A 25,460-nucleotide genomic window follows, 5' to 3' on the forward strand; every position below is an offset into this window, starting at 1 on the left:
AAATAAATTAACAACAGGTTCTATGTCCTAATGACTATTTTAACTATACCAAAAGATATACTGAAAGGTAGTTTAATAATTCACGCATTAAATACTGCAATAAGAACAGTAAAAGAGGTAAAGACAACTAAACTGTTGTTAATTTATTTGAATCCCACCACTGCATAAGACCACCCACTAAATTCATTTATAGGTGAGATATGAACCTGGAGCTTTGTGGTTTGTGGCTGAGCCACTAAACTATACCAGCACTGCAGGTTAGGGAGCGCTCTGAAGGATTGTGTAGAAGAGCTCTTTAAAAGCTGCACCCTGCCACAAAGATTCCAGTTGTATATCGTTACAGTTGGATCAGTATTTTTCACTCAATGGATTGGAAGCCACATGTGGCTCTTTGGCATGGTTTTCTGAGTACTGTTCCCCAGTGCAGGACCTGGCCCATGTTTCAGGAAAGTAGACCAAAGACTTTGCCTAATGGGGCTTGTGGCTGATAGCTGGTTCTCACTTTGAAATAGCCACCAGTGGAACAGGTAAGCTGCAATCCTCCTTAAAGTGCAGTCCTCCTGCCAGGGATGGAAATAAATATGGCTCTTTTGGTTGATGGCAATCGTAGATGTTGCTCTCCATGAACTACTCAATGAGTAGCCTGGTCTCGCTGCCCTATGGAGCCCGCCGTTTCCTCCAGCCTCACCTTCATCGGGGCGCAGAAAGCAAAGGCGACCCCTTCCTCCTCCTCCTCCTGCTGCTCAGCGGTGAAGGGGGAGGCGGCGGTTAACAGCAGGCGCCCGACCAACAAACGGTTCTATAGAACTGATGGCACATTAGGTAACGGTTCCATAGAACTGGTGCGAACCTGCTGAATCCCACCACTGTTATATATTGTTTTCTAGAAGAGTAGCAAACTTAATCTTTAGCAGCACAATGGCAAAACACGTCCCATTTAGGAAGCTACGTGATTTATTTTGCATGGAAAAATATCCTTCAGATATATAAAGTGGACTAGTACAAGGAATTGTCAGGCCTTTATTGGGGCAGAAATGAATTTGTGGAGATGTTTAAAATAAAAATCTGACCAATTGAATTTGCTCATAAAGCTTCATAAGTCTTCTGGTTAGGTTGGGGTCTGCAGCTCACAATGAAGCACATGCCCAGCATGCAGAAAGCCCCAGATTCCCAGATATCTCCAGGCCTACCTGATAATATCCTAATAATATCACACCAGTATTGTAGGCAGTATTGACTTCTGACTGGGTATTCAAACTAAGTACCAAGCCCCCAATTCCACCTATTTAGGGCTGGCAGTGATGGTATTTCCTTGATCTGGATGGCTGAGGAAAGTTGGATCTTGTCAGACCCTGGAAGCTAAACAGGGTCAGCCCTGGCTAGTACTTGTGGTTAGAGACCACCAAGCAGGGCTTTTTTTGTAGCAGGAACTCCTTTGCACATTAGGTCACACACCCCTGATGTAGCCAATCCTCCTGGAGTTTACAGTAGACCCTGTACTAAGAGCCCTTTAAGCTCTTGGAGGATTGGCTGCATCAGGGGGTGTGGCCTGATATGCAAAGGAGTTCCTGGTACAACAAAAGCCCTGCCACCAAGGAATTCCAAAGTTGCTACAAAGAAGCAGGCAATGGCAAATCAACTCTGTCTCTTGCCTTGAAAACCCACCATAAGACCACTGTGACTTAATGGCATTTTCTACCACTGCTGGTGGTCCTACAGCAGTGCAACCCAATGCTGGTTTAGTAGTGGGCAACACCAACACAAATCTGCTACACTGGTGTATCTTTGTGGTCTATCTGCGGAAGGGGACATAGGAGCAGTCATATCCCTGCCTGATGGATGTACATTGAGGATAAAATTGCTTTCTAATTCAATTGTTTACAACTTTATTAGTCTTAAAGGTCCTACTGGACTTGAATACTGGTCTTTGTAACAGATGTTTTGTGTTCATGGTCATGATAAGCTAGATTTGATGGTTTTGCAGTATTTATTCACTATTTCTGATCATGAGCCAGTTGTGTGAAAAGGTGGGTTTATCTACCTATATGCTCACATATGCCCAATACACATTTCTCTTGTGTTGCCTTAACCCAGCTCCACAGATTCAAACTCTACCTGTGAACAATCCACATCATTCTCATCGGGAGAGAAACTCATGAATTAGTTCAAAGCACATACTTAGCTCCTCTATCTATGACTGGTAATTTAATTCCCCTGAGTGGAGTTTTAAGCTTTTCTAGATTCTTATCTGCCAGGGGCAGCAGCGGGAAGAGGAGTTGTAGGTAGACCAGCTATGGAGTGGGAGGATGGGCAGGGATGAAGGAAGGAGCTTGGCCCTGACACCTTAAGCCCATTAATTTCTTGGTTGCCAGGGGAGACCGATGCTCCTCTCTACATCACCAGCGGATTTGGCAAATTGGACAGGAAGGAGAGGCAGGAAAAGCACAAATCCTATGTGCCCGTAATGCCAAGGCGCATGCTGGCAGCTTGGTTCTGCTGGCAGGTGCCGATAGCAGAGAGAAAGAAAGGCTCCACTTGCTGAGGTAGCATGACAGGCTCTTGGGGGAAGACCAGACATATTTTCTGGCTCTGCTGACTCAATGTGACTTCAGGAGACTGCCCTTCATAAGCTCTAACTGGAGTATCTTCTACCTTCCCATCAAAGGCCACAGGAACTCCTCTCTTATAGAGATCTTTGAACTGGATTTTGGTGGCACATAAGAGATTCTTGGGTTTTTGCTGGTTTCTGAGCGGATCTTTGTGATCAATGCTGCATCTGCATCTGTTTTGCAGAAGGAATCTTACTCTCTAGACAAGTGGAATTGCCCCTGTTCTTCAAGGCCATTATCTGCAGCTCCCTCTCGCCCATCCGTCAGAGACAGCTGTGGAAATGGTCTTGCAGTGGGCATTGCTCTGTCTCCTCTGCTCCCCACTGGTGTTGGCATCTGACTATGGTCTACCTAAATTTATCTGCAGCCCTATGCCGCTGGATATGGAACACGGTTGCCAGTCGGCCAGTCAGCAGCGACAAGGAGCTAACAACGCTGCCAATGGGCACTGGGTGGGGACCCTAGAGGAAGCCAAGGAAACAATCCTACACCTGCGGGAGACGGTGGTGCACCAAAAGGAGATGATCCTGGACCAAAGGGAGATGGTGAGAGAGTTGACAGCCAAACTCAGCCGCTGTGAAGCTCATTCGAGGAGGCACATTGGAGAACACCACGGCCTTCACCATGAAGAGAACCACAGTCATGGCCATCACGAGGGCGGGCACCGAATCCACCATGAGGGCGGGCATCGAACCCATCATGAGAGTGGGCATCCTCATGGTCACAGGGGGCATCACGAGGATGGGCATCCGGGTCATCGTGAGAATCCTCATCAGGGGCATCATGAGGAGGGACATCAGAGTCACCATGAGGATGCTCACAGGTTACACCATGAAGATGTCCACCGAGATCTCCACAAAGGCATCCATTCCCGGGAGAATGACTACCACCATTTTGGACAACATCATGAACACCAGTTAGGACACAACACTCATGATGCCTTTCGTAAGGGGGCTGCAGCTGCCAACACCATGGAGGATCCACCCAAGGAACCTGCTACTGGGGTGCACCAGATGGAAAGGATGCTGGAATCCCTCAAGGAGAGATTGGAGCATTTACAGGTACCAAGCCTTGTGCATCGGTCACCTCCCCCTTGAGAAAAATATCCCTTATATTTCCTGGTGCATTTATTTATTCTCCTTTTATCCACCTATCTATTCCACCTCCAGTGATTTACCCTCTGTCGAGCCTTACACTATTCCCCATACCCATCTTCCATCGCTTCCTTCCTCCTTTCCCATCCCTTCTCTATTCATTTACCTTTCCAAAAACTCATCTGTCTGTCATTCTTTTATTTCCTTATACTTATCACATTATATGTGTTATTCTTCATATAATCTTCCATCTTTCCCCAATGCTTCTTGTCAACTGAAATCATCTCAATCAATGTTATGCATCCTACCATCTACTGACCTATTATCTTACCTATCATACAAAACCAGTATAAACTCTGCTTTCCTAATGTTGCTTGAAACCTGACCTGGATGACCCAGGTTAGCTCCATCTTATCAGTTCTCAGCAGCTAAGCATATTGGCCCTGGTTAGTACTTAGATGGGAGATCACTAAAGAAGACCAGGGTTGCTACACAGAGGCAGGCAATGGCAGACCGCCTCTGTTAATTCTTAGATTGAAAACCTTATGGGGGTTGTCATAGATCTGTGGCAACTTAACACTTTCCACCACCCATGTTGTTCCCCCACCAGCTTCCCTCCACCCCCACAGACCCACCTTCTCTGGCATCAAGTTTATCTTCTACTTCTTCACATCTGCACAAAGATATATTTGCATTCCTAAGTAAACTTTTATCCCAGAATCCCCGAGTAATGATTCTGAGATCACATCTGCAATTTAAAACCTCTCACCATCAAACCACCAGAATGAGAAAAATCATGAGATTGATAACCTCTAGAAATGAAATATCTTAGATCTCATTACTTCATGACCCCTGTTTAGTTAAATTCAGGTGGGTAGCTGTGTTGGTCTGAAGCAACATAAAAATTGAGTACAGTGGCACCTTTAAGACCAACAAAGTTTGTTCAAGGTATAAGCTTTCATGTGCATGCACACTTCTTCAGATACTGTATTCTCATCCAGAAGGGCTATATGTCCTCTTTATTTTATTGTATTTCTTCTTTGGAATAGTAGATTGAATTGCAATGAATAACAGAATGCAATGTAATTTGGAATGGTAGACCAGAATGTATTTGTTTGGTCTGGTGACAGAGGAGATGCAACACTGCACAGCCAGTCACCCCACCTTAAAGAAAAGGATAGTTATCTCCATGCTTGAGAGAAGACGGATGGAGTGTAGCAACAGTGTCTCAGTTAATTACCCTCAGCATTAAGAAGGGTACATTTACACATCAATCTCCAATTCTGATATATCTGCTTCCCTGTGTTTCCCCCCTCTCGGAATTAAATCCAAACAAATGGTGACTATATAAACTAAGCTTGCTAATTCCTGTTTGGTCCTTGCATTTGTTAAACATCATCATTGGGTGCTTTCACAGCAACTGCTTGCAAGTAGATTTGCCATTCTCACACAGTAAAAATCCAGTTGCAAAGCATGTTATCTATTGTGTGTGCACGCACCCATTATGTTGTATGCTAACTTGCTGCCTTTATGTATGGACTGGTATCCTCCATTTCACTGTAACTAAAGAAGTGTGCCTGTACGTGAAAACTTATACCTTGAATAACTTTGTTGGTCTTAAAAGTACCACTGGATTTAAATTTTGTCTTGTTTAAATAAATGCCCACCCATTTGCTCTTCCACCTCTTTTTCTATCTGTCTGTTGTGAGTCCATTCACCCGTCTCCATCTGTCTATCAAACATAAACATGAAATCACAGTTCTAAATCTGTCCTAACTTCAGTTTTTACATTTAGGAAAGACTTCTGAACAGTTCTGTCTTAAACCTTACAGTGTAATTCCTCTGCCCCTTGTACCAGTATTTGAAGTGCTGGGGATGAAACTGCCTGGTGCCTTCTTTGTGTTCTAAATAGGCAAAGATTGCAACTGATCTCATTTTAATCTTCTTTCCTCCAGGCTAAACATACACAGCTTCCTTAACCTTTCCTCATGTGACACACTTTCTAAATCTTTGGGTCATCTCTTATTTACTTGCCATATATTCATCACATACTTCTTTCTTTCTTCCAACTTTATTAATATTATCAAATAGACAATTTTGAGGCAGGTGAAATGGAACAGCCATGGTTGCTCATGGGTGATGCACTAATATCTCTAATAAACAAGTTCTGGATTTCTCCCTCCCCCCAGTGTCTCAAAACCTGCAATACCTGCTTGAGGCAAAACAGGCCCTAAGAAATGAGTGTGAACACCATGGGCAGGTATGACCTCTCTCACTACCTTCCACATCACACCCTTAGAAACCATGGTTTGTCTTCAGCCATACGTTGACACACAGAAGGAGAAAATAAAGAAGAGAGGGAGACAGAAGGAGGAAAATAAAGAGAGGGAGAAGGCATTTGTGAGCAGCTCAGAAAGAAAAGGGAGCAGGTTCTATCTACCAAACTATTACAAAACTCTGACCAACTATTTCACTGCATTTGTACCTGGGATTAGAAGTACATTTCTTGACAAGGAGAGAAGGAAGGTGTTATGTATGTGAAGGTGACTTTCTTAATCATGCTTTCTCTTCTTTCTTGAAAAGGTCATAGTAGTCCTCAAGATGGAGGCTGTTCTGTATTAGGAGTATAAGGGTTTAATGAGGACAGGTTTTTCCTAGGTCCAAAAAATTCTCCTGAGGACCTGGTTGTGTGTAAATAGCATGATCAGTACTACTGATCACTAATGTATTTAATAATCTGAAGGTCGAGAGTTTCTGTTATTGTACTTACTTTCTTTACATAAATTATAGTCTGCCTTTCTCAATAAGACTCAAGGTGGATTATACAGAGTGAGTCAATACAATTGACAGGATGGGATACTCAGGATTAGGATTGTAGAACGGAACCAATCAGAAACCTAAAAACAGAACTGAAGCAAAAAATGATACAAAAACTACATCTTAGGATCCTAGTTTCAGTGAGCTGAACACAGTAGCATAGACCACCATTCCTAATAATTTATCAAAGTAATATTGTGAATAATTTCACACAGGGCAACTCTGTTGCCTTTCACTTGTCTCATTTTTTCTTATGGATCCTCCAGTCTTCCAGCTTTACCATCTCTGTCTTTGTGAGAAGGAGAGAAGGATGGATGAGCTTGCAAAAAGAAATAAATTGACTTACAAATCCATCCATCCATCCATCCAGGTACCCATTTGCAGCATTTCAAGAGATACTGGAAGATGGCCATAGCCAATGCTCCCTCTAAACTGTGGAGTATTGTGAGCAAAAATTCTACTTCCTGAGCTACTGGCATCAAAGTTGTGAGCTGCTGCATAAATTAGCTTGCTCTGGGGCCATTTTTCCTGAGCTAAGACAAAAATGTGTGAGTCAAAGGCTAAAAAACTGTGAGCTAGCTCACACTAACTCAGCTTAGAGGGAACACTGGCCACAGCTAAGGCTGCCAATTCTGGCTTGGGAAATTCCTGAAGATTTAGGGCTAAACATACACAGCTTCCTTAACCTTTCCTCATGTGACACACTTTCTAAAAGAAATAAATTGACTTACAAATCCATCCATCGAGGTACCCATCTCCAGCAGGGAGGGCAGAGGGAGAACAGAGATTAGAAGATGAAGGAACTCAGCAGGGGTGTGACACCATACAGTCCGCCCTCTAAAGCTGTCATTTCCTTCGGGGAAACTGATCTATATTATGTGAACAAAGCAGGAGTCAAGTGACACCTTTAAATTTTATTTAAGACCAACACAGCTACTCGCTTGGATCTATATTATGTGGAAATCAGTTGTAGTTGGGGGAGAATTCCAGGCCTCTGGTGGAAGCTGGCAACACTAGGCCCAGCCCTCTTGTGATGATCTGAAGCCACTTAAGGTGACAGAGCATTGTAGGCTCTTATAATAAAACCATGAAGTGGATCTTACCTTGGCACTGTTTCTGTCACTGTATACTCAAGCTTTTCACCACAAACTATCCTACCTACCTGTTATGACCTGCCCTTCTCTTTCTCCCCCTTTACCTTTGTAGCCTTCCCCCATTCTTCTGTTAATTCCCTGTAGGAATCACCTCCAAGAATTCCCTGTAGAAGACTATCTCCTTTTCAGGCCCCCCCCCCTTTTGTCATATATGTACACTGTGTCCCACATTCTTCTCTCTGGGACCACTTTTGGGAAACATCCCCTACCTTCAACTAGGGTGGCCCAGAATAGCCTCATCTTGTCAGATCTTGAAAGCTAAACAGGGCTGGCCCTGGTTACTCGGATGGGAGACCACCAAGGAACAGTCCACAGAGGCAGGCACTAAATAAGCTGGCTGCAATGTGACAGCACTTTCAGGACACTGGCCAGTCAGTCATAGAGAAACTGAGGCGCTGAACTGAGGTTCCTTGGTTGTCTGTTAGGAGTATGGGTAATGGGTTGCCAAACCTCCAGGTAGGAATTGGAGATCTCCCACTTTTACAACTGATCTCCAGCTGGCAGAGATCAGTTCCCTTGGAGAAAATGGCTGCTTTGAAGGGTGGACACTATGGCATCATACCCTGCTGAATGATCTCCCCTCCCCTCCCCAAACCCCACCCTCTCCTGGATCCACCCCCAAAGTCTCTGGGTATTTTCCAACACAGACCTGGCAACTGACACATGGCAAGACCCATAATGTCATGTGCCCTCCCAATGGGGTTGCCAGCTCCGGGTCTGGAAAAACCTGGAGATTTGGTGTGTGTGTATGGGGGGGGGGAGCCTGAGAACAACAGGGTTTAGGAAGACAGGAATTTCAAAGGATATAATGGCATAGCATCCACTGTCCAAAGTGGCCTTTTTCTCCAGGTGAACTGATCTCTTTTGTCTGGAGATCAGTTGTAATTCCAGGAGCTCTCAGTCACCACTAAGAGGTTGACCTCCCTAGTATGGAGTTTAGTTTGCTAACAGGGCTGACCCAAGATGTTTTCAAGTCCCAGGTTTAGGCCTATAAACAAAGTTTTATGTTGGGAGTGCTGGAGGGCATCTCAGAGTATTCTAAGAGAAGAGGGAGAATCAATACAGGACGGGTTGCTTAATATGCTTAATAGCTTTTAATTGCAGGATCTATTCATCTACATTTTCTTCCTTTCTTTCCTCTAAGGAGTTTAGGGTGGTGTACATATTTCTCCTCCTCTAGTTTAACTTCACAACAATCTTCTGAAGTAGACCTAAGGGAAATGACTGGGCCAAAGCCACCCAGGATAGTTGCCAACTTTCCTGACTCTTTGGGGGTGGAGCCAGGAGCAAGGGTGTGACAAGCATGATTCAACTCCAAAAGGAATTCTGGCAATTACATTTAAAGGGACTGCATGCCTTTCCTTAATTTGAAAATAATGAAGGATAGGGGCACCTTCTTTTGGGTCTCATAGAACTGGACCCCCTAGTCTAATCTTTTTGAAACTTGGGAGGTGTTTTGAGGAGAGGCACCAGATGCTATGCTGAGAATTTGATGCCTCTACCTCTAATAACAGTCCCCCCCAGAGCCCCAGATACCCACAGATCAATTCTCCATATCCTATGGGAATCGGTTTCCATAGGGTATAATGGAGTGCCCAGCAGACATTTCCCTCCCCCACCCCACTTTCTGATAATCCTAAAGCGGGGGAAGGGTCTTCAGACTGGAGGATCCCCTGCCCTCAACTGGGGATTGCCAACTCTACTTTCTGGTGGGGGTTGGAGACCTATCAGAATTATAACTGATCTCCAGACCACAAAGTTCAGTTCTCCAGGAGAAAATGGCAGCTTCAGAGAGTGGACTCTAAGGCATTGCATTTTGCTGAAGTCCCTTCACTCCCCAGATCCTGTCCTCAGCAGGATTCATCCCCAAATATCCAGGAATTTTCTAGCCAGGAGCTGGCATCTCTCATTCTAGGGCATCCCTGTTGAGTTCTTCATCAAACTCCATCCTCCCCACTCCACTCTCAATTTCTCAGTCCTTAATGAGCTTTGTGACTGAGTGGGTTTATTGATAACATGAAATTTGATTTTGTAAAATTTAAACATAATTGCCTAGCAATTGACACTATTTTATATGGTCCACTGTCTCTGTGTACATGGAACAGGCCTGGTTTTCTGGTAACTCTCTGTAGTAAATATCTGCCACTGTTTTTAATTTTTTTGGACACCTCATTAAAAGTCTGGGGGTGCAAATTGCTCTCCTAGTTAAAACTTGCAGTGGAGAGCAGATACTATCAACTGTGTTGTGTGTAGCCTACCATTTCACACCCTGTAACAATTGAAATAAATATCTTGAACAACCGATGACATATTTGTAAGACAATAGCATGTTTCTGGATTTTTACCATGAGGAACCATCATATTTCAGTTTTTACATCAGTGAAATGTGGGTGATTGCAAACAAAATGGATACAGACATGTAGAGGTGGCTTAGAGCCTTCAGACCATCGAAGGTAGTAACAGATCCACAAAGAGACTAGAGATGTCTTTCTTTTTAGGGTTGCCAGCCTCCAGGTGGGGCCTGGAGATCTCCCACCTTTACAATTGATCTCCAGCTGACAGAGATCAGCTTCCCTGGAGAAAATGGCTGCTTTGAAGGGTGGACTGTACCATGCCGAGGCCCCTCCCCTCCCCAACCCTGCCCTCTTCCAGATCCACCCCCCCCCCAAAAAAAAATTCTAAAAGTATTTTCCAACACAGACCTGGCAACCCCATTCTTTTTCTTTTTAAATTAAAGCTGAAAATTCAGGGAAGGGACCTGGAGTTTCTGAGAGGGGGACTGGGCTTGACATACATCAACCCCATTTGCAGCTACAACTTTGCCTTTGTCATGTAGGGCTGGCAACTCCTGAGTTGGGAACTTCCTGGAGATTTGTAGGTGGAGCCTGGGGAAGGTGGGGTTTGGGGAGGAGAGAGGCATCAATGGTGTATCCTGCCATAGAGTCTACCCTTGAAAGCAGCCATTTTCTCTTAGGGAACTGATACCTCTATTCTGGAGATCAGTTGCAATTCTGGGAGATTTCCAGGTTCCAGCTGGACACTGGCAACCCTATTGATTGCACCACACTTTCTGACAGATGTGTCCCAGGATACTCTGTACCATTTCAAGAGGTGGTTGCACCTTTTGGATTCCCTTTAGCATTCATGGTTCCCCTAAAAATACTGATTGGGTTGTTGAGTCAGCCTGGTGAAGCAGACGAAGAATCAGGATGGAATCAAGAGTACTGAGTAGGGTTGCCAGCCTCCAAGTGGAGCCTAGAGATCTCCCACTTTTACAGATCAGCTCCTCTGGAGAAAATGACTGCTTTGAAGGGTGGGCTGAGAACTCTATGACATTGTACCACGCTGAAGCCCCTCCCCTCCCTAAACCCTGCCGTCTCCTGGCTCCACCCCCAAAGTCTCCAGGTATTGTTCAACACAGACCTTTCAACCCTAATACTGTGGGAACTAGACTGGTGGCAGTGCTGAGTGGGGAAGGACTAGGGCTGCCAACTCTGGGTTGGAAATTCTTGGAGATTTGGGGATGCATCCTAAGGAGGGATTTCAGTGGGGCATAATGCCTCAGACTTCACACTCCGAAGCAGCCATTTTCTCCAGGGGAACTGATTTCTATAATCTAGAGATTTCACACCGTGCAGTAGTTGAGATAAATATTTTGAATGACTGATGGAATACTTGTAGGATAATTACATGTTTCTATAATCTCTATAATCTAGAGCAGGGGTGGGGAGCAGTGGCTTTCCAGATGCTTTTTGCCTACAACTCCCATCAGCCCCAGCCAGCATGGCCAATGGCTGGGGCTGATGGGAGTTGTAGGCAAAAAAACATCTGGAGAGCCACTGTTCCCCACCCCTGATCTAGAGATCAGTTATAAACAGTTATAATTTTAAAAGATATCCAGAATGGAGGCTGGCAACCCTAGGAATGAATGAATCTTGCCTGGGTGAAGGGAGAGATATGAAAACATTAGGTTTTAATGGTGGTATATCATGGGGAGTTGTGGATTTGATGATGTTCCCTTATATTACTGGTTGGATTGCCAGTTTCCAATTGGAAAATACCTGGAGATTTGGGATCCTGAAGATGGCAGGGTTTGGGGAGAGGAGAGGAGGGACTTCAGCATGGTGTGGTGGTTAACAGTGACATACTGAGTCCACTGGACTCTAATCTGGAGAACTCGGTTTGATTTCCTCTTCCTCTTGAAACGCTTGGGACTCTTTAGCTTGGAGAAACGTGGACTGCGGGGTGACATGATAGAGGTTTACAAGATAATGCATGGGATGGAGAAAGTAGAGAAAGAAGTACTTTTCTCCCTTTCTCACAATACAAGAACTCGTGGGCATTCGATGAAATTGCTGAGCAGACAGGTTAAAACGGATAAAAGGAAGTACTTCTTCACCCAAAGGGTGATTAACATGTGGAATTCACTGCCACAGGAGGTGGTGGCGGCCACAAGTATAGCCACCTTCAAGAGGGGTTTAGATAAAAATATGGAGCACAGGTCCATCAGTGGCTATTAGCCACAGTGTGTGTGTATATATAAATTTTTTTGCCACTGTGTGATACAGAGTGTTGGACTGGATGGGCCGTTGGCCTGATCCAACATGGCTTCTCTTATGTTCTTATGTTCCACATGAAGTCAGCTTGGGCCAGTTCTCTCAGAGCTCTCTCAGCATCACTTACCTTAAAGGTGCCCATTGTGGAGAGAGGAAGGGAGAGGAAGGTGAGACTCCTTCGAGTAGTGAAAAGCAGGGTATAAAACACTTCTTAAATTTTATATAAACAATACAAACATTGAGATAGGTAAGATAAGATAGAAATACTACAGTTTTTCATTTATACATAAACAGTCATATTTTGGTCAACAAAAGCATAAAATCAATAAGTGAGAGAAACCATCATTTATAATAATCAATATTGTCTAATAAATTGTAACTTTAGCTTTACTTTTGACTTTGTGTGTGTTCCTGTTGGCTGCAGCTCCTTATGGCCGGTCAGAGACCAGATTAGGTCTCTGCTTTTGTTCCAACAAAGTTTTGAACTGTTTTGGATACTGGGGTGCTGTGGAGTTATTACAGGAATAAATATGGAGGGCCCAGGGATTCAAACATCCAGATTTTGTTTTGATTCTGTTGTTCCCCCAAAGAGCTGAGTTTCTCATTTTTCTTCTGTGTGCTCAGTTTTTGTTTTTATTTTTAACAGAACCGGGGACGGGGTAGAGCTGCCGGCATCGGCGTGGGTGGGAATGGAGATTACAAGAGCACCTGAGGTGTTAACTTAAGTGAGGTGGCTAAAAATACGTAGAGTATTCTTTCCCCTGGCTTTCCCCCTTCTTAAGGTGTAATGAAGAATTATACATCCAGGCTAACAGCAAACTGGAGGTGAAGGGTCAGTACAGAAATCAGTTCCAGGAGTGGTGGGAAGGAAGAATAAGGAGAAAATTGGCTACATGAAAATGGCCAGAATGAGGTGGTCTTAACCAATGGGCAACAGGGCCAGCTGCCCTGGGCTCCACACTGGTGGAAGTATGGCCATCCATCTGAGGCTCAGGCTGCAGGCTTCTGGTAGCTGCAGAGACTTCTGCCTGCTTCATACGTGGTGAGGGTCGCCCCTTGTTTGGACGTGTTGACCAAGGGGCAGAAACAACAGGGAGCCTAGTGAAGTAAACAATGATTCCAGGGCCCCACCCTGGATTTTTAGCCCAGGCCCCCAGAATCACTAAGAACAACCCTGAAAAGAGGGCTTGGAAGGAGAGAGTTTGAGGCATAGGACCCCACAAAAAGTAGATGGAAGAGGCATATAAATCACTGCTAACATCACCATTGGTCCTGCCCTCTGCAGCACAATCGGAACAGTTCTCTTTTCTCCACATCCCTACGTGATGCTCTCCAGAAAAAGATAAGCATATTGGAACATCAGATCCACGCCAAATCAAACTCTTCTGATCACCATGAACATGGTGCATCAACAGCAGCAGGACTAAGGCGTGCACTCATCTCCCATGGGACTGGCGCTGAGAAAGGTGAGCTGTCCTCACTGGAAGTTGACGGGGTTGTCATGAGGGAGCTTAGTCATGGGCCAATGAGGTTCAGGGCAAGGGATGGATGGAAGGAGACAAAATTAAGTGTATGTAGATGTAGACAGAGACCTGACCAGAATAGCCTAGGACAACCTGATCTCGGAAGCTGAAGGAATTCACGACACAGGGTTGAGGTCCACGCACCAGTCTCTGTCTGTCTGACCGTGGTTGCTTTATTTTATATGCTATTCTTTACACAATCATTTACTAAAAGCATGCAGAACAAGGAGACAGATGTTTACCTTAGTTCTACCCCAAATGTGGATTCCAGGAAGGAGGTGAAGTCTTGCATAAGGGCAAAGTACACAAAGACTTAAGATTGCCTTCTAAGTCTATAGATGAATTTCAGACCAAGGTCGATGTGCCAAACCTTTGACCTTTCCTTCATCCCACTCTTTTCTGTTTTTTAAAGGGCATTAGCAAATTTGTTAAAACATTCTGACTCCTCACCATCACTCTCTGTAATTTATTGTATTAAAGGGGTATACTGTTCCAGTTGTTTCACTAATACAAATGCATGATTGGCTTGCAAGGTATATTCTTCTCTTGACGGTTTAGATATTCTTGTAAACAAGACACATAAGAAAGGCAAGCATTGTACAAAGCAACACACCGTTACAGCTAATGTTTATGTTTATGTTTATTTATGATTTATATCCCGCCCTTCCCACCAAGGTGGCTCAGGGTGGCTCACAACACATGAAGTCTAACATTACAATATTAAGTTTTAGGCATTTTACACAGTTAAAAACATTAAAACATTAAAAGCATTAAAACATCAGAAGTCTATTAGAACAACACTTAATTTTCTATGCCGGTTAGCTGTAGGCCAGCCGGAAGAGGGTTGTCTTACAGGCCCTGCGGAATTGAACAAGGTCCCACAGGGCCCTCACCTCCTCCGGCAGCTGGTTCCACCAGGAAGTTGCCATTACAGAGAAAGCCCTATCCCTGGTAGATTTCAGGCGGGCTTCCCTTGGCCCAGGGATAACAAGAAGATTTTGGGTTCCTGATCTCAGCATTCTCTGGGGAACATGTGGGGAGAGACGGTCCCTCAGGTAGGCAGGTCCTAATCCTACCATTCCCAAGCCCCACTGACACAAAGTGCCCAACCACCCTGTAGGCAGCCAGGACCATAGTGCTTCCCACCAGGATGGTAGAATGTCCTTATGAATGGAAGCAGCCAACTGCCATAGGTTATTGAGCTGATGGTTTATTCTTTGAGAATTGTCAATGATATTGAAGCAGCACATATTTTACAATGATTCACATCCTTGGTGGTGGAGGAGGAGCAGATAGTCTATGGCTGCGCAGTTGTCTAAAACAGCATGCTGCAACTCCATCTGTTCTGCATTCAAAGCGTCCAAGGCGATGGAGGTAGAATTAATAGTTTTTGCTAAGCTGCAAGCAATTTCACTTAATGTTCTGTGATTAATAACAGCTAAGGCTGGCACCCCAATGAGTGAAGCAGCAAGGGACACATATTCAGCTTGAGATAATAATGCCATATCAGAAGAATCACAGGTAGAGTCTAAGGGAACAGTTTCTCTGCTAATGCGTGAGGCAGAGGGTTCCGTAAGCCAGGATCTTTGAGGCAACACCACAGCAAGGCGACTTAAACAACATACAGAAAGAGATATATTAGCAGGAATATAACTAAAACAGCGATGGCCGCAAGAGGAAAAACCACCCAAACAGCAATTTGGGTGCAATTTACCATCTGTACACAAGTAAGATTTTCATGGTTAGTCACATATGGGGTATATAGAGTTAAGGCATCCGCTGGAAGCTTATAGGTGGGAATGCCAGTTGGGTAAAGTTGCATACGAGATCTGGGATTCATTCAAAAATTTACCAAGAGTTCCTGGAGCCTTGCAAATGGGAATGAGACAGGTCCCTAATAACATACGTAAATCAGTGTGTTGTGTCAAACAAAAATGTGAAACGTTGTTAATGTTAGCTAAGCGTTCCAAAAGGAAGCCCGCCTGAAATCTACCAGGGATAGGGCTTTCTCTGTAACGGCCCCTTTCTGTTGGAACCAGCTGCCTGAAGAGGTGAGGGCCCTGTGGGACCTTGGCCAGTTCCGCAGGGCCTGTAAGACAGCCCTCTTCCGGCTGGCTTATAATTAACTGGTATTGGAAACTGAGTGTAGTTTTAATAGACGACTGTTATATGTTTTATTTTACTGTTTTAATTGTGTAAGATGTTTTAAATTCAATAATTTTATGTTAGATTTTATGTGCTGTGAGCCGCCCTGAGCCACTTCGGTGGGAAGGGCGGAATATAAATTGAAATAAACTTGAAACTTGAAAACTTCCCAAATATTAAAACTGAAGACGATCTCCAAAACCAGTTGCCTTGACAGGAGACAAAATACATAAACACAAACAACAAAGAATAGTCATGGAGTGCACTGTGAGCTGTGCAAATACAGCAGCCACCAAGTTCTCCAGGGATGGCTCACCCAGCTTCTTCCAACATTTATTGAGCTTGATTAGTTAGACGCTTCACATCCCCCCATGTGACATCACAAACCGTCTGGGTGTATGGGCATCGCACCATCTCCCGTGTGAGGCTGAGATTGAAATAGGGAATCAGATTTGGGAGACCCTGATGCAACGCCATCTTTAGCTGGGTGAACCCAACGTGCCAGAACCCACAAAGGACCTGCAAGAGAGAACACAGCAGCATGCCTGCGCCCCCAGGTAATAAGAGGCACAGGTCCCAGCCAAGTGTGATCAGGCAGGGCTCGATAAAACACCAACGGCTGGGGGAGTAATGGTCGAGCACGGAAATGTCGATCATAGGGTGACGCCAAACCTGAAAGAGAAGAAGTTCCCAAGCCTGGGATTGAAGAAAAATTTAATTGATTAAAAGTAAATTTTGTTTTTCCAAAAGCGTTTTAAAAGAGCGATTGGCTCGCTCCACAATTGCTTGACCTGTAGAATTATAAGGAATACCATGACTGAGACTGATGTCCCATTGTATACAAAATTCTTGGAAACCAGCAGAACAGTAGGCAGGACCATTGTCTGTCTTGAGTCTTTGAGGTTTACCCAGGACAGTGATGGCAGCAATTAAATGAGCAATAACATGAGTAGCAGACTCCCCTCTTTGAGGAGTGGCCCATGAGACACCTGAATAGGTGTCTACAGACACATGAACAAACTTCCAAGGGTCCAATGAGGGAACATGTGTGACATCCATTTGCCACAGTTCATTAGGCCCCAAACCCCTAGGGTTCACCCCACCTTCGGAGATGTGGGAAAATCCTGCACAATGTGGGCAAGCAGAAACAATAGCTTGGGCTTGCGAAAGGGGAATGTCAAAGGCTTTAGCATTCTGCCTTTGGCATTCTGATGGAAAAACTGATGACTAGATACTGGGTCAGAAAAAAAGGGAATGCACAGCCTGATCAGCAAGCTGATTATCCTCAGCCAGAACTCCAGGCAGGGAGCTACGGCTGCAGATGTGAGCAATAAAGAACTCATGCGTGCGTTGCTCCAAAAGTATTTGCAATGTGAGAAATAATGCCATCAAATTAGAATCAATGCAAGGGGCAAGATAGGCACCTGGTAAATTATTTACCAGGCGACAAACATAATGTGAGTCAGAGATGAGATTAAGAGGTTGATTAGAGAAGGAATGAAAGGCTAATATTACAGTCAGCAATCTCAGCACGCTGCGAAGCTTTGTGAATCCTTTTGGTAAACAATGGCTCCCCGGGTGCAGCCGCCATCAAAAGACACTGTAACAGCAGATTGCAAGGGGATCAAAGACTGCATTGGCTTGAGAAACATAGGAACATACTGCACTAAAGACAGTCGAGAATCTTTTAGAAGGTGATACCAAATTTCTCCAACAAAATAAGCCAAAGCAATTTGGAAGGGCAGGGACATGTGTATTAATTGGTCAAATTCTGCCTTTGGGAAAGGCATAGTGATTGACAGCAGATCACTGCCAATTCATTCCAAAGATCTTTCTCGGGCTTGGGCACACAGGTCCACAATTGCTTGTGGATACGGGAGGATATTTCTATGAGACCCATGAGAGAGATAAAGCCATTCAAACAAAAACACTTGAGGCGCTTCAAGGGTGGCCAAAACACCAGTAGGGGTCTGAGGCGTCTCTTTTACTCCTGTCTCTTTTAATCCTTTTGTTTATCAAAAGGATTAAAAGAGACAAGCCTTTGATGTTAGAGGGCAAGCAATCCACACACTGCTGCCCTAAGACATGGTTAATGTCTTGTAAGGCCTGATGCCCTGATGGAGGCACCACAACCACATCACTTGGATGTTGAGCGGTGGTTAACAATGAAAATAATGGGCTCAACAGGCTAGTGGGTAACGCATGGCAAGAAATTAAAAACTGCAAGGTTAAAAATAGCAGCCAACAAATTAAGGTCAATTTGAGAAGTGATACATGCACCAGAGGTTGATGAATCAAATTAAATGCATATAACGTGTCAACTATTAAGTTGAAAGGCCTTTGTAAATAGAGCTGAAAGGCCATTGTTATAGCAGCGATTTCAGCCTGCTGTGCTGAGCACTGTTGCAAAGTAAAGTGAGTCTTTTACACTCCCCCCCCCCCAGCAAACTGGGTACTCATTTGACCAACCTAGGAAGGATGGAAGGCTGAATCAACCTTGAGGCAGCTACCTGAATCCAGCTTCCGCAGGGATCAAACTCAGGCCGTGAGCAGAGCTCAAGACTGCAATACTGCAGCTTTAACACTCTGCACCATGGGACTCTCTGAATCCAAATTAGCATTTTCCTTAGCCAATTTCATAATCAATTCTCCTGCTGTGTCAAGATTATCAACCTGTCTTCTGATTGCTGCCTGAAGACAGTTGATAAAGTCTAAATAGGGCTCTTGTGGCTTTTGACAGACAGTCGCAAAACTATGGGCTGGTCTCCCTTCTGTAGGTACTTTGGCAAAGGCCTGTAAAGCACATTTAGATATTATAGCAAGGGCTGCAACAGGGAGCACAGCTTGTGCTTCAATAGTACTGCACTGTCCAGATCCATATAGTTGTTCAGCAGTATAAGCTCCATTGAAACCATGCCCTTGAACATCAGCCAAATTACAATATTCACTGTCCCATACTACATACTGTCCAGGAGTTAACATCATCCTCATATTTTTCCAATCTTGAGGAATCACAGTGTATCTATTAGATTCCTTCTAAAAGACTTTGCACATCGGTTTCCCCTATGCCTGTGTCTCTGATAGCTTTTTGAATTTCACTCAAAACAGAGTGGGGCAATGCAGTATAGTTAACAACCTGTTGCCCATCCTCATTCTGTGCATATGTTACTGGGCATGCCGATAAAAGGTCAGCCAACCCTTCCTCTGTCAAATGTACAGGGCAATTAGACAACATTTCCGCCAATTCTGGAACATCTTCCAATTTAGCCTGACCAAGTTCCTTCTCCAAAACTTCACGGACCATTCGTCCCGGGGCGTTAGATGGTGGGCCCATGGGTGGAGCCGTTGGTGGAGGCGGGAAAAGGAGAGGTAGGAGGCCCAAGTTGGACCCCAGTGTATTTTTGGGGACAATCTTTAGAGAGCTGGCTTGTGTTAGAAACAGGCATAAATTTCTCTACTGTATACCGACATTGACGCCAGGCCTGAAGAAGTTCGACAGAAGCTCGGGGCTCTGTATGAAAGGTCTTCCCTATCTTCTCTCAGTCCCGAAGTTTAAGAGAACCTTCCTCTAGGTAGCAGGGGCACTGATTACTGATCTCTTGTAACAGAGTCTTAAGTTGGCAGCTCTTCCAAATATTTGCTCTGGGTTTGTGAGAGCTGTCTTCCCATACTCACCAATGAAGGGGTAGTTGAGAACGACGGAGTGTACTCAAGGGGCCTATGCCAGGCATTGATGAGAGGGGTCCCTGCTCGGGCTGCCACTTGAAGGAATTCATGACACAGGGTTGAGGTCCACGCACCAGTCTCTGTCTGTCTGACTGTGGTTGCTTTATTTTATATGCTATTCTTTACACAATCATTTACTAAAAGCATGCAGAACAAGGAGACAGATGTTTACCTTAGCTCTACCCCAAATGTGGATTCTGGGAAGGAGGTGAAGTCTTGCATAAGGGCAAAGTACACAAAGACTTAAGATTGCCTTCTAAGTCTATAGATGAATTTCAGACCAAGGTTGGTGTGCCAAACCTTTGACCTTTCCTTCAGGAAGCTAAGCAGGGTTGGCCCTGGCTAGTATTTGGATGGGAGCTCACCAAAGAATACCAGGGTTGTGACACGGAGGCAGGCAATGGCAAACCACCTATGAACTTCTCTTGCCTTGAAAACCCAATAGGATTGCCTTAAGTCAACTGTGACTTGACAGGGGGAAAAAAGATGTAGACAGAGGATTTAAATAGGTAGTCCCAATGGTTGGAAGGGGTGTGAGACAAGAAGTCTAGGTATGGTGTACTCTGATAGAGAAAAGGGCAGCATGTAGACAAAAAAAATGTCATTAAAAGCAAATGAGTGGATGGGTGGGTACGTGTATATTCATAGGTAGATGGAAATGTTAGGGAGATCGTGAGATGACTGAAGAGAAGGTAACTGCATTAGTGAGCGCTTAAGTGGTCTGAATTGTGAAAAGAGATGGACAGAAGAATGGAGGGAAAGAGTGCTAGGTCAGTGGATTACTGGAGAGCTAGGTCAATGGAGGAGAGAGAAATGAGAAACACTGGGGTGGATGGAGGAAAGCTGAGCTGATTGGATAAACAGCAGCACATGACTGCATGGGGGATTGGTAGAAACCTCCACAGTAGTATGAATACAGATGAATGGAGATGGGTAGTTGGATGCCAGGGTCTGTGGGGGTGGATAGATGACTCACAGGTAGTTTGCTTGAGGTGGTTACCCAAATGGGCTGGTGCTTGGAGGGGTTACCCAAATGGGCCGGTTGTCTGGTGTGCCAGCTGGGATTACAGAAGAGTGTCTGCCAGCAAATGGCTGAGCAAACCTCTTTCCACCCCATGTCTCTTTGTTGGCAGTTCAATACCACATCTCTGATCCCTTCCATCCCTCAGGGCACAAAGTGGAGAAACGATCAGAAGATTTCCGTGTGGGTTTTCCTCTTCGCACCAATTATATGTATGCCAAGGTGAAACGCACCCTCCATCATGAGATCTTTGCTTTCTCCATCTGCCTCTGGCTCAAATCCAGCTCAGCGCCAGGGATGGGCACCCCATTCTCATACTCTGTGCCAGGTCAGGCCAATGAAGTGGTGCTAATTGAATGGGGCAATAATCCCATGGAACTGCTCATCAATGACAAGGTACTCGCGGCTGGTGTTGTGTAGCGTTAGAAATAATCCAGAAATGTTTGATCCTGAATGATGGGGAGATATAGGTAAAGAATGACCTTCATGTTCATATTTCTGCACCTTGGGTGACAGTTTTTGATTTGTAACTAGAAGTGTCTAATCCTTATGATCATTTGGGTAAAATCTGAAGTGGGACAGAACTTGCTCTATACATTGTTTTTGGGATATAGCCAGGGGGAACATGGCAGAACAGAGTTCAGGAACCTCTTTGTGGAAACAAAATTCTCAAAAATGTTTAGTAGTTTGTGTGGTTTTTTTCTTCATTTCCCTCTTGAGAGTTCTGGCACCTGTTTTTCCAGAAAAAAAGCCTTGGGTATAGTAATATCAGTCAAGAGGGACATGGGGTCAAAAGATCACAAACAAGGATGCTGTGTAAGAGATCTTTCTCCAAAATCTTTTAGTTCTACAGTAAAAATATTATTGGACATACGTTCTGCCTCACATTCAATTATGGTTTTGGATTAAATTTTTCAGTTTAGGGGAAACAGTTGACTAGAGGAAACATAGCATACAGGGTAGAGGTTAGGAAACCTTTTTCTCTTTCTCCTCCACATATAGTGTTAGAACTTGGGTGCACCTGGTAAAGTTGGTGTGTAGATTCCAGACAACAAAAGAAAGTACCTCTTCACTAAATGAATGATAAAAGTGTGGGATTGACTGCTAGTGAATTTATTGATGGCCACAAGTGAAGATGGCTTTAAAATAAGTGATTGATATGGATGGGTCTATTAAGGGTTACTAGGCATGGTGATTAAAGAGAACCACCACATACAGAAGTTACAAACCTCTGAATACCAGTCCTGGTGGGCAACATCAGCGGAAAGCCTGGGCCTCTATACTTAGCATGATCTCTTCTGTCAGTGGCTTATCAGGGTTCCAGGCTGTTCCATTTGCTACCTGGACAACCAGAGGAAAAGGCACATAGTCTCCAGCAGGTGGCCAAGATCATTGTTTGGGGGGCTACAATGAGAGGGCTTCTAGTGTCCTGGCCCCACTAGTGGACCTCTTGATGGCATCTGGGGTTGTTTGGCCACTGTGTGACAGAGTGTTGGACTGGATGGGCCATTGGCCTGATCCAACATGGCTTCTCTTATGTTCTGTGCTGGAGAAGACCCTCAATGTAGGTATTGGAGCACAAGAGGCAGGGAGCTGCCCAGAACCAGTACAAACTAAGTTAAAGAGCTGCAGGACCAGCAAAAGCTAATAACCAGACTCCTTCCTGTAGCCAGAGTTTGGTCCTGCATCCTGCAAAGACCTTCAGAGTTGCACTGTCTTCCTGCATGAGTCTGGAGTGCAGGCTGCCTTGTGCTTCCAGGCATGGACTCTTTGATCTTGTTTAGGGCAGGAGCCCAGTGGAGGAGCCTCTGCCTTGCATGCTGAAGGTCCCAGGTTCAATCTCTAGCGTCTCCAGTTAAAACAGGGGTGGGGAACCTTTTTTCTGCCAAGGGCCATATGGATATTTATAACATAATTCGTGGGCCATAAAAATTATCAACTTAAAAAACAGTGCTCCACGGAGGGAGAACGATTCAGGCCGGCAAAATTAATGCAAATAATTGTTTTGCTATTTGAAGTCATGTGGGGACTGACACACACACACCCGGCCCACTGCCCTAGGCAACTGCATAGGTCCAGGGCTTTTTTGTAGAAAAAGCCCAGCAGGAACTCAGTAGCATATTAGATCACATCCCCTAATATTAGCATATTAGGTCACACACTCATTAGCATATTAGGCCACACCATCTGGGATAATCAAGTGCAAACTGAACTGTGACAGTAACTTTTCCAGGCCCTGCAGCAATTCTGGCTGGCCGGCCAGGCCCCAGGGAGGCTGCTGCACAGTACATCTGGGCCCTGTGATCCCTGCCTGGCCCTGGGGAGGCTGCTGCACAGCGCGGCTGGGCCCCACGATCCTCGCTGGCCAGCCAGGCCCTAGAGAGGCTGCCACATGGCTCGGTTCGGCCCAGCAATCCTTGAGGGCCACACCAAGTGGCCCACACCTTGGGACAGAGGTCCCCACCCCTGAGTTAAAAGGATAAGTGATGTGAAAGACTTCTGAGATCCTGGAGAACCAGTGCCAGTCTGAGTAGACAAGACTGGCCTTGATGGACCAAGGGTCTGATTCAGGCATGTATATGTTCATGTGCATTTGTAAAGGGGTTCTTGTACCACTGGTACTTGATACAGAAAGCAGGGGGCCCTTTTTCTGGAGGTTGTGGGGCACAAGGGGCCTCAGGAATAGTGGGGACCATCCAAGTTTGGTCAGCTCTTAAGGAACCTCCCCCTTCTTCCAAGGAGTCTTCCTCTCAAATCAAGGCTGAGCCAGGACATACCCTTATGTAGGCAGCAGTCTTTCTCAGCACTCACCTTCAGAGAACTTCAACTGGCGATGTCAAGGACAGCTTGAGACCTTCCATGTGCAAAGTTTGTCATAAATCTGTCAGAATCTACTGAAATCTGTTGGTCACTGGATTACAATGCCTGCTCTAAATAGATTTGAAAGCAACTAACTGTAACATTGGGAAATTTTTCCTGATTCTGACCTCTCTTGTCTTTATTGTGATACCATCCCGGGACACTGTAAACATTTTTTTTTAAAGTCATCTTGTCCTCAAGAGTTATTGATTTCATAGTATTCGGCTTGGTTTTTATTGTGAGTTTCATATGCTGTAACCTGCCCTGAGCCCACTTGTGGGAAGGGGGGAATAGAAATAACAACAATAGTACCACATTCCCCATGGGACAGTCTTTCAAATTTAGCCTGTTGATCCTTGCTGCTTGCTTCACAGGCTGCCACGTTACCCCTGTCCATTAATGATGCCAAGTGGCACCACATTTGTGTGACCTGGTCAACCCGAGATGGCATTTGGGAAACCTACCAAGATGGGGTCCGGAGAGGAAGTGGAGAGAATCTGGCTCCGTGGCATCCTGTGAAGTCTGGAGGTGTTTTTGTACTCGGCCAGGAGCAGGTAAATGCCCCTCCCATACTGAGTTCTCTCGCACCCTGCAGAAGGCCATGAAGTAGGGCTGCCAACCTCCATGTAGGTTCATAGTCTTTTAAAGTGCAAATGTCTTCTCAAACACTCCATAGAGTAGGAAAAAAGTGTTTGTGCCAGTCCTTTTCCTGTTGAAAAAAGTGCTTATAGATTTTTTGTTTCAAGTTGCATTTATGTCAATTTTACCAGAAATCTACAAGCACATTATTTACTAAAAAAGGACTGGCAAATGCACTTTCTTCTTACTCTACAGAGCATTTGAGAAGACATTTGCACTTTGAAAGACTATGAATGTTTTGGGTTTTACATTTTGTACTTAAAATTGGTTATTGAATATTTACTGTGTGAAGTGAACTTGTGACTGAATTTGTAACAATAATGGCCTAGTTCATTCACGGTATTTTTCTTGGCTTCAACCTATTCTGTGAATCTCTCTATTTTTGTAACCTCCATGTAGGGCCTGGAGATAACCTGGAATTACAACTGATCTCCAGATTACAGAGATCAGTTCCCCTGGAGGAAATGACCACTTAGGAGGGTGGCTCTGGGTATACCATAGTTTAGGAGAAACTGAAGTCCTAGAGTGACATCACCTCCCTGTTGAGCTCCCTCCCTTCCATAAATTCCTCCAGCCCGAAATCTCCAAGAATTTTCCAATCTGGAGCTGACAACTCTACTACGAACTGCTTTTCTAAATTCACCCTCTTTCCCTTTCCTTCTTCCCCAGGACACTCTTGGGGGTCGCTTTGATGCCACTCAAGCTTTTATTGGGGAGATCTCCGATTTCAACATGTGGGGCCACATCTTGACAGCAGGCGAGGTTTACAAGATGGCGACCTGCACTAGCGACATTGGTGGCGATCTCATCAATTGGACCGAAGCTTCGGTGGAGCTTCATGGAGGAGTGGTCAAGCTACCTTTCAATGCCTGCCATTGATAAGCCACAACAGAACAGAGACTGCTGGGTTGCTTGGGAAGAGAGAGAAATTTAGTGGTGTAAGGCTAAGGGTGGGGTTGGGAATGAGAAACTCTGGATTTTAGGGGTGGGTGGGGTGGGGTGGGGAGCCATCTGATGGTTTAAACAAGGAGAAAAAACTCAGAACGAAACTTCCTGGGTTTCTTGGGGAAAGAGATAGAGCTGGTTTCAATCCACCTTGGATCTCGAGGAGCAGCACAGGCTAGAATCATGTCTTGCAGCAAAGTCTTAGCATGTAGGAAGGTTTGGATTTACAAGGGGGCCTGCTCAAAAGAACCATTTTCTTAAAAATTAGTAAGGAAACCTCGGGAGCATTGGTGTCACTTCTGTGGAGCTGAGAGATTCCTGCAAGAGGGAAGATCCTCAGATGTTATTTAGGGTGGCTGCGTTTTTGAAATA

General features: G+C 44.8%; 1 protein-coding gene across 1 annotated transcript; it reads left to right on the top strand.

The window, feature by feature from the left end:
* Positions 1-610: 610 nt before the first annotated feature.
* LOC132583324 (neuronal pentraxin-1-like) lies at positions 611-25,100 on the top strand. The gene is made up of 7 exons (XM_060254986.1): positions 611-749; positions 2,373-2,461; positions 2,813-3,670; positions 13,516-13,696; positions 20,794-21,041; positions 23,879-24,058; positions 24,813-25,100. Exons 1-7 carry the CDS (start codon positions 611-613, stop codon positions 25,020-25,022), a joined length of 1,905 nt encoding a protein of 634 aa, XP_060110969.1. The 3' UTR covers positions 25,023-25,100.
* The last annotated feature ends 360 nt before the right edge of the window (positions 25,101-25,460 follow it).

This window comes from Heteronotia binoei, chromosome 15 (assembly GCF_032191835.1).
Source record: "Heteronotia binoei isolate CCM8104 ecotype False Entrance Well chromosome 15, APGP_CSIRO_Hbin_v1, whole genome shotgun sequence".
NCBI lineage: Eukaryota > Metazoa > Chordata > Lepidosauria > Squamata > Gekkonidae > Heteronotia > Heteronotia binoei.

Bases quoted from the DNA above. Each gene is read 5' to 3' on its own strand.
- LOC132583324 (XM_060254986.1), top strand. From the start codon at position 611: ATGTTGCTCTCCATGAACTACTCAATGAGTAGCCTGGTCTCGCTGCCC. The intron at 2,462-2,812 runs GTAATGCCAAGG...CTTACTCTCTAG, and splicing joins AGCACAAATCCTATGTGCCC to ACAAGTGGAATTGCCCCTGT. The intron at 3,671-13,515 runs GTACCAAGCCTT...TGCCCTCTGCAG, and splicing joins AGAGATTGGAGCATTTACAG to CACAATCGGAACAGTTCTCT.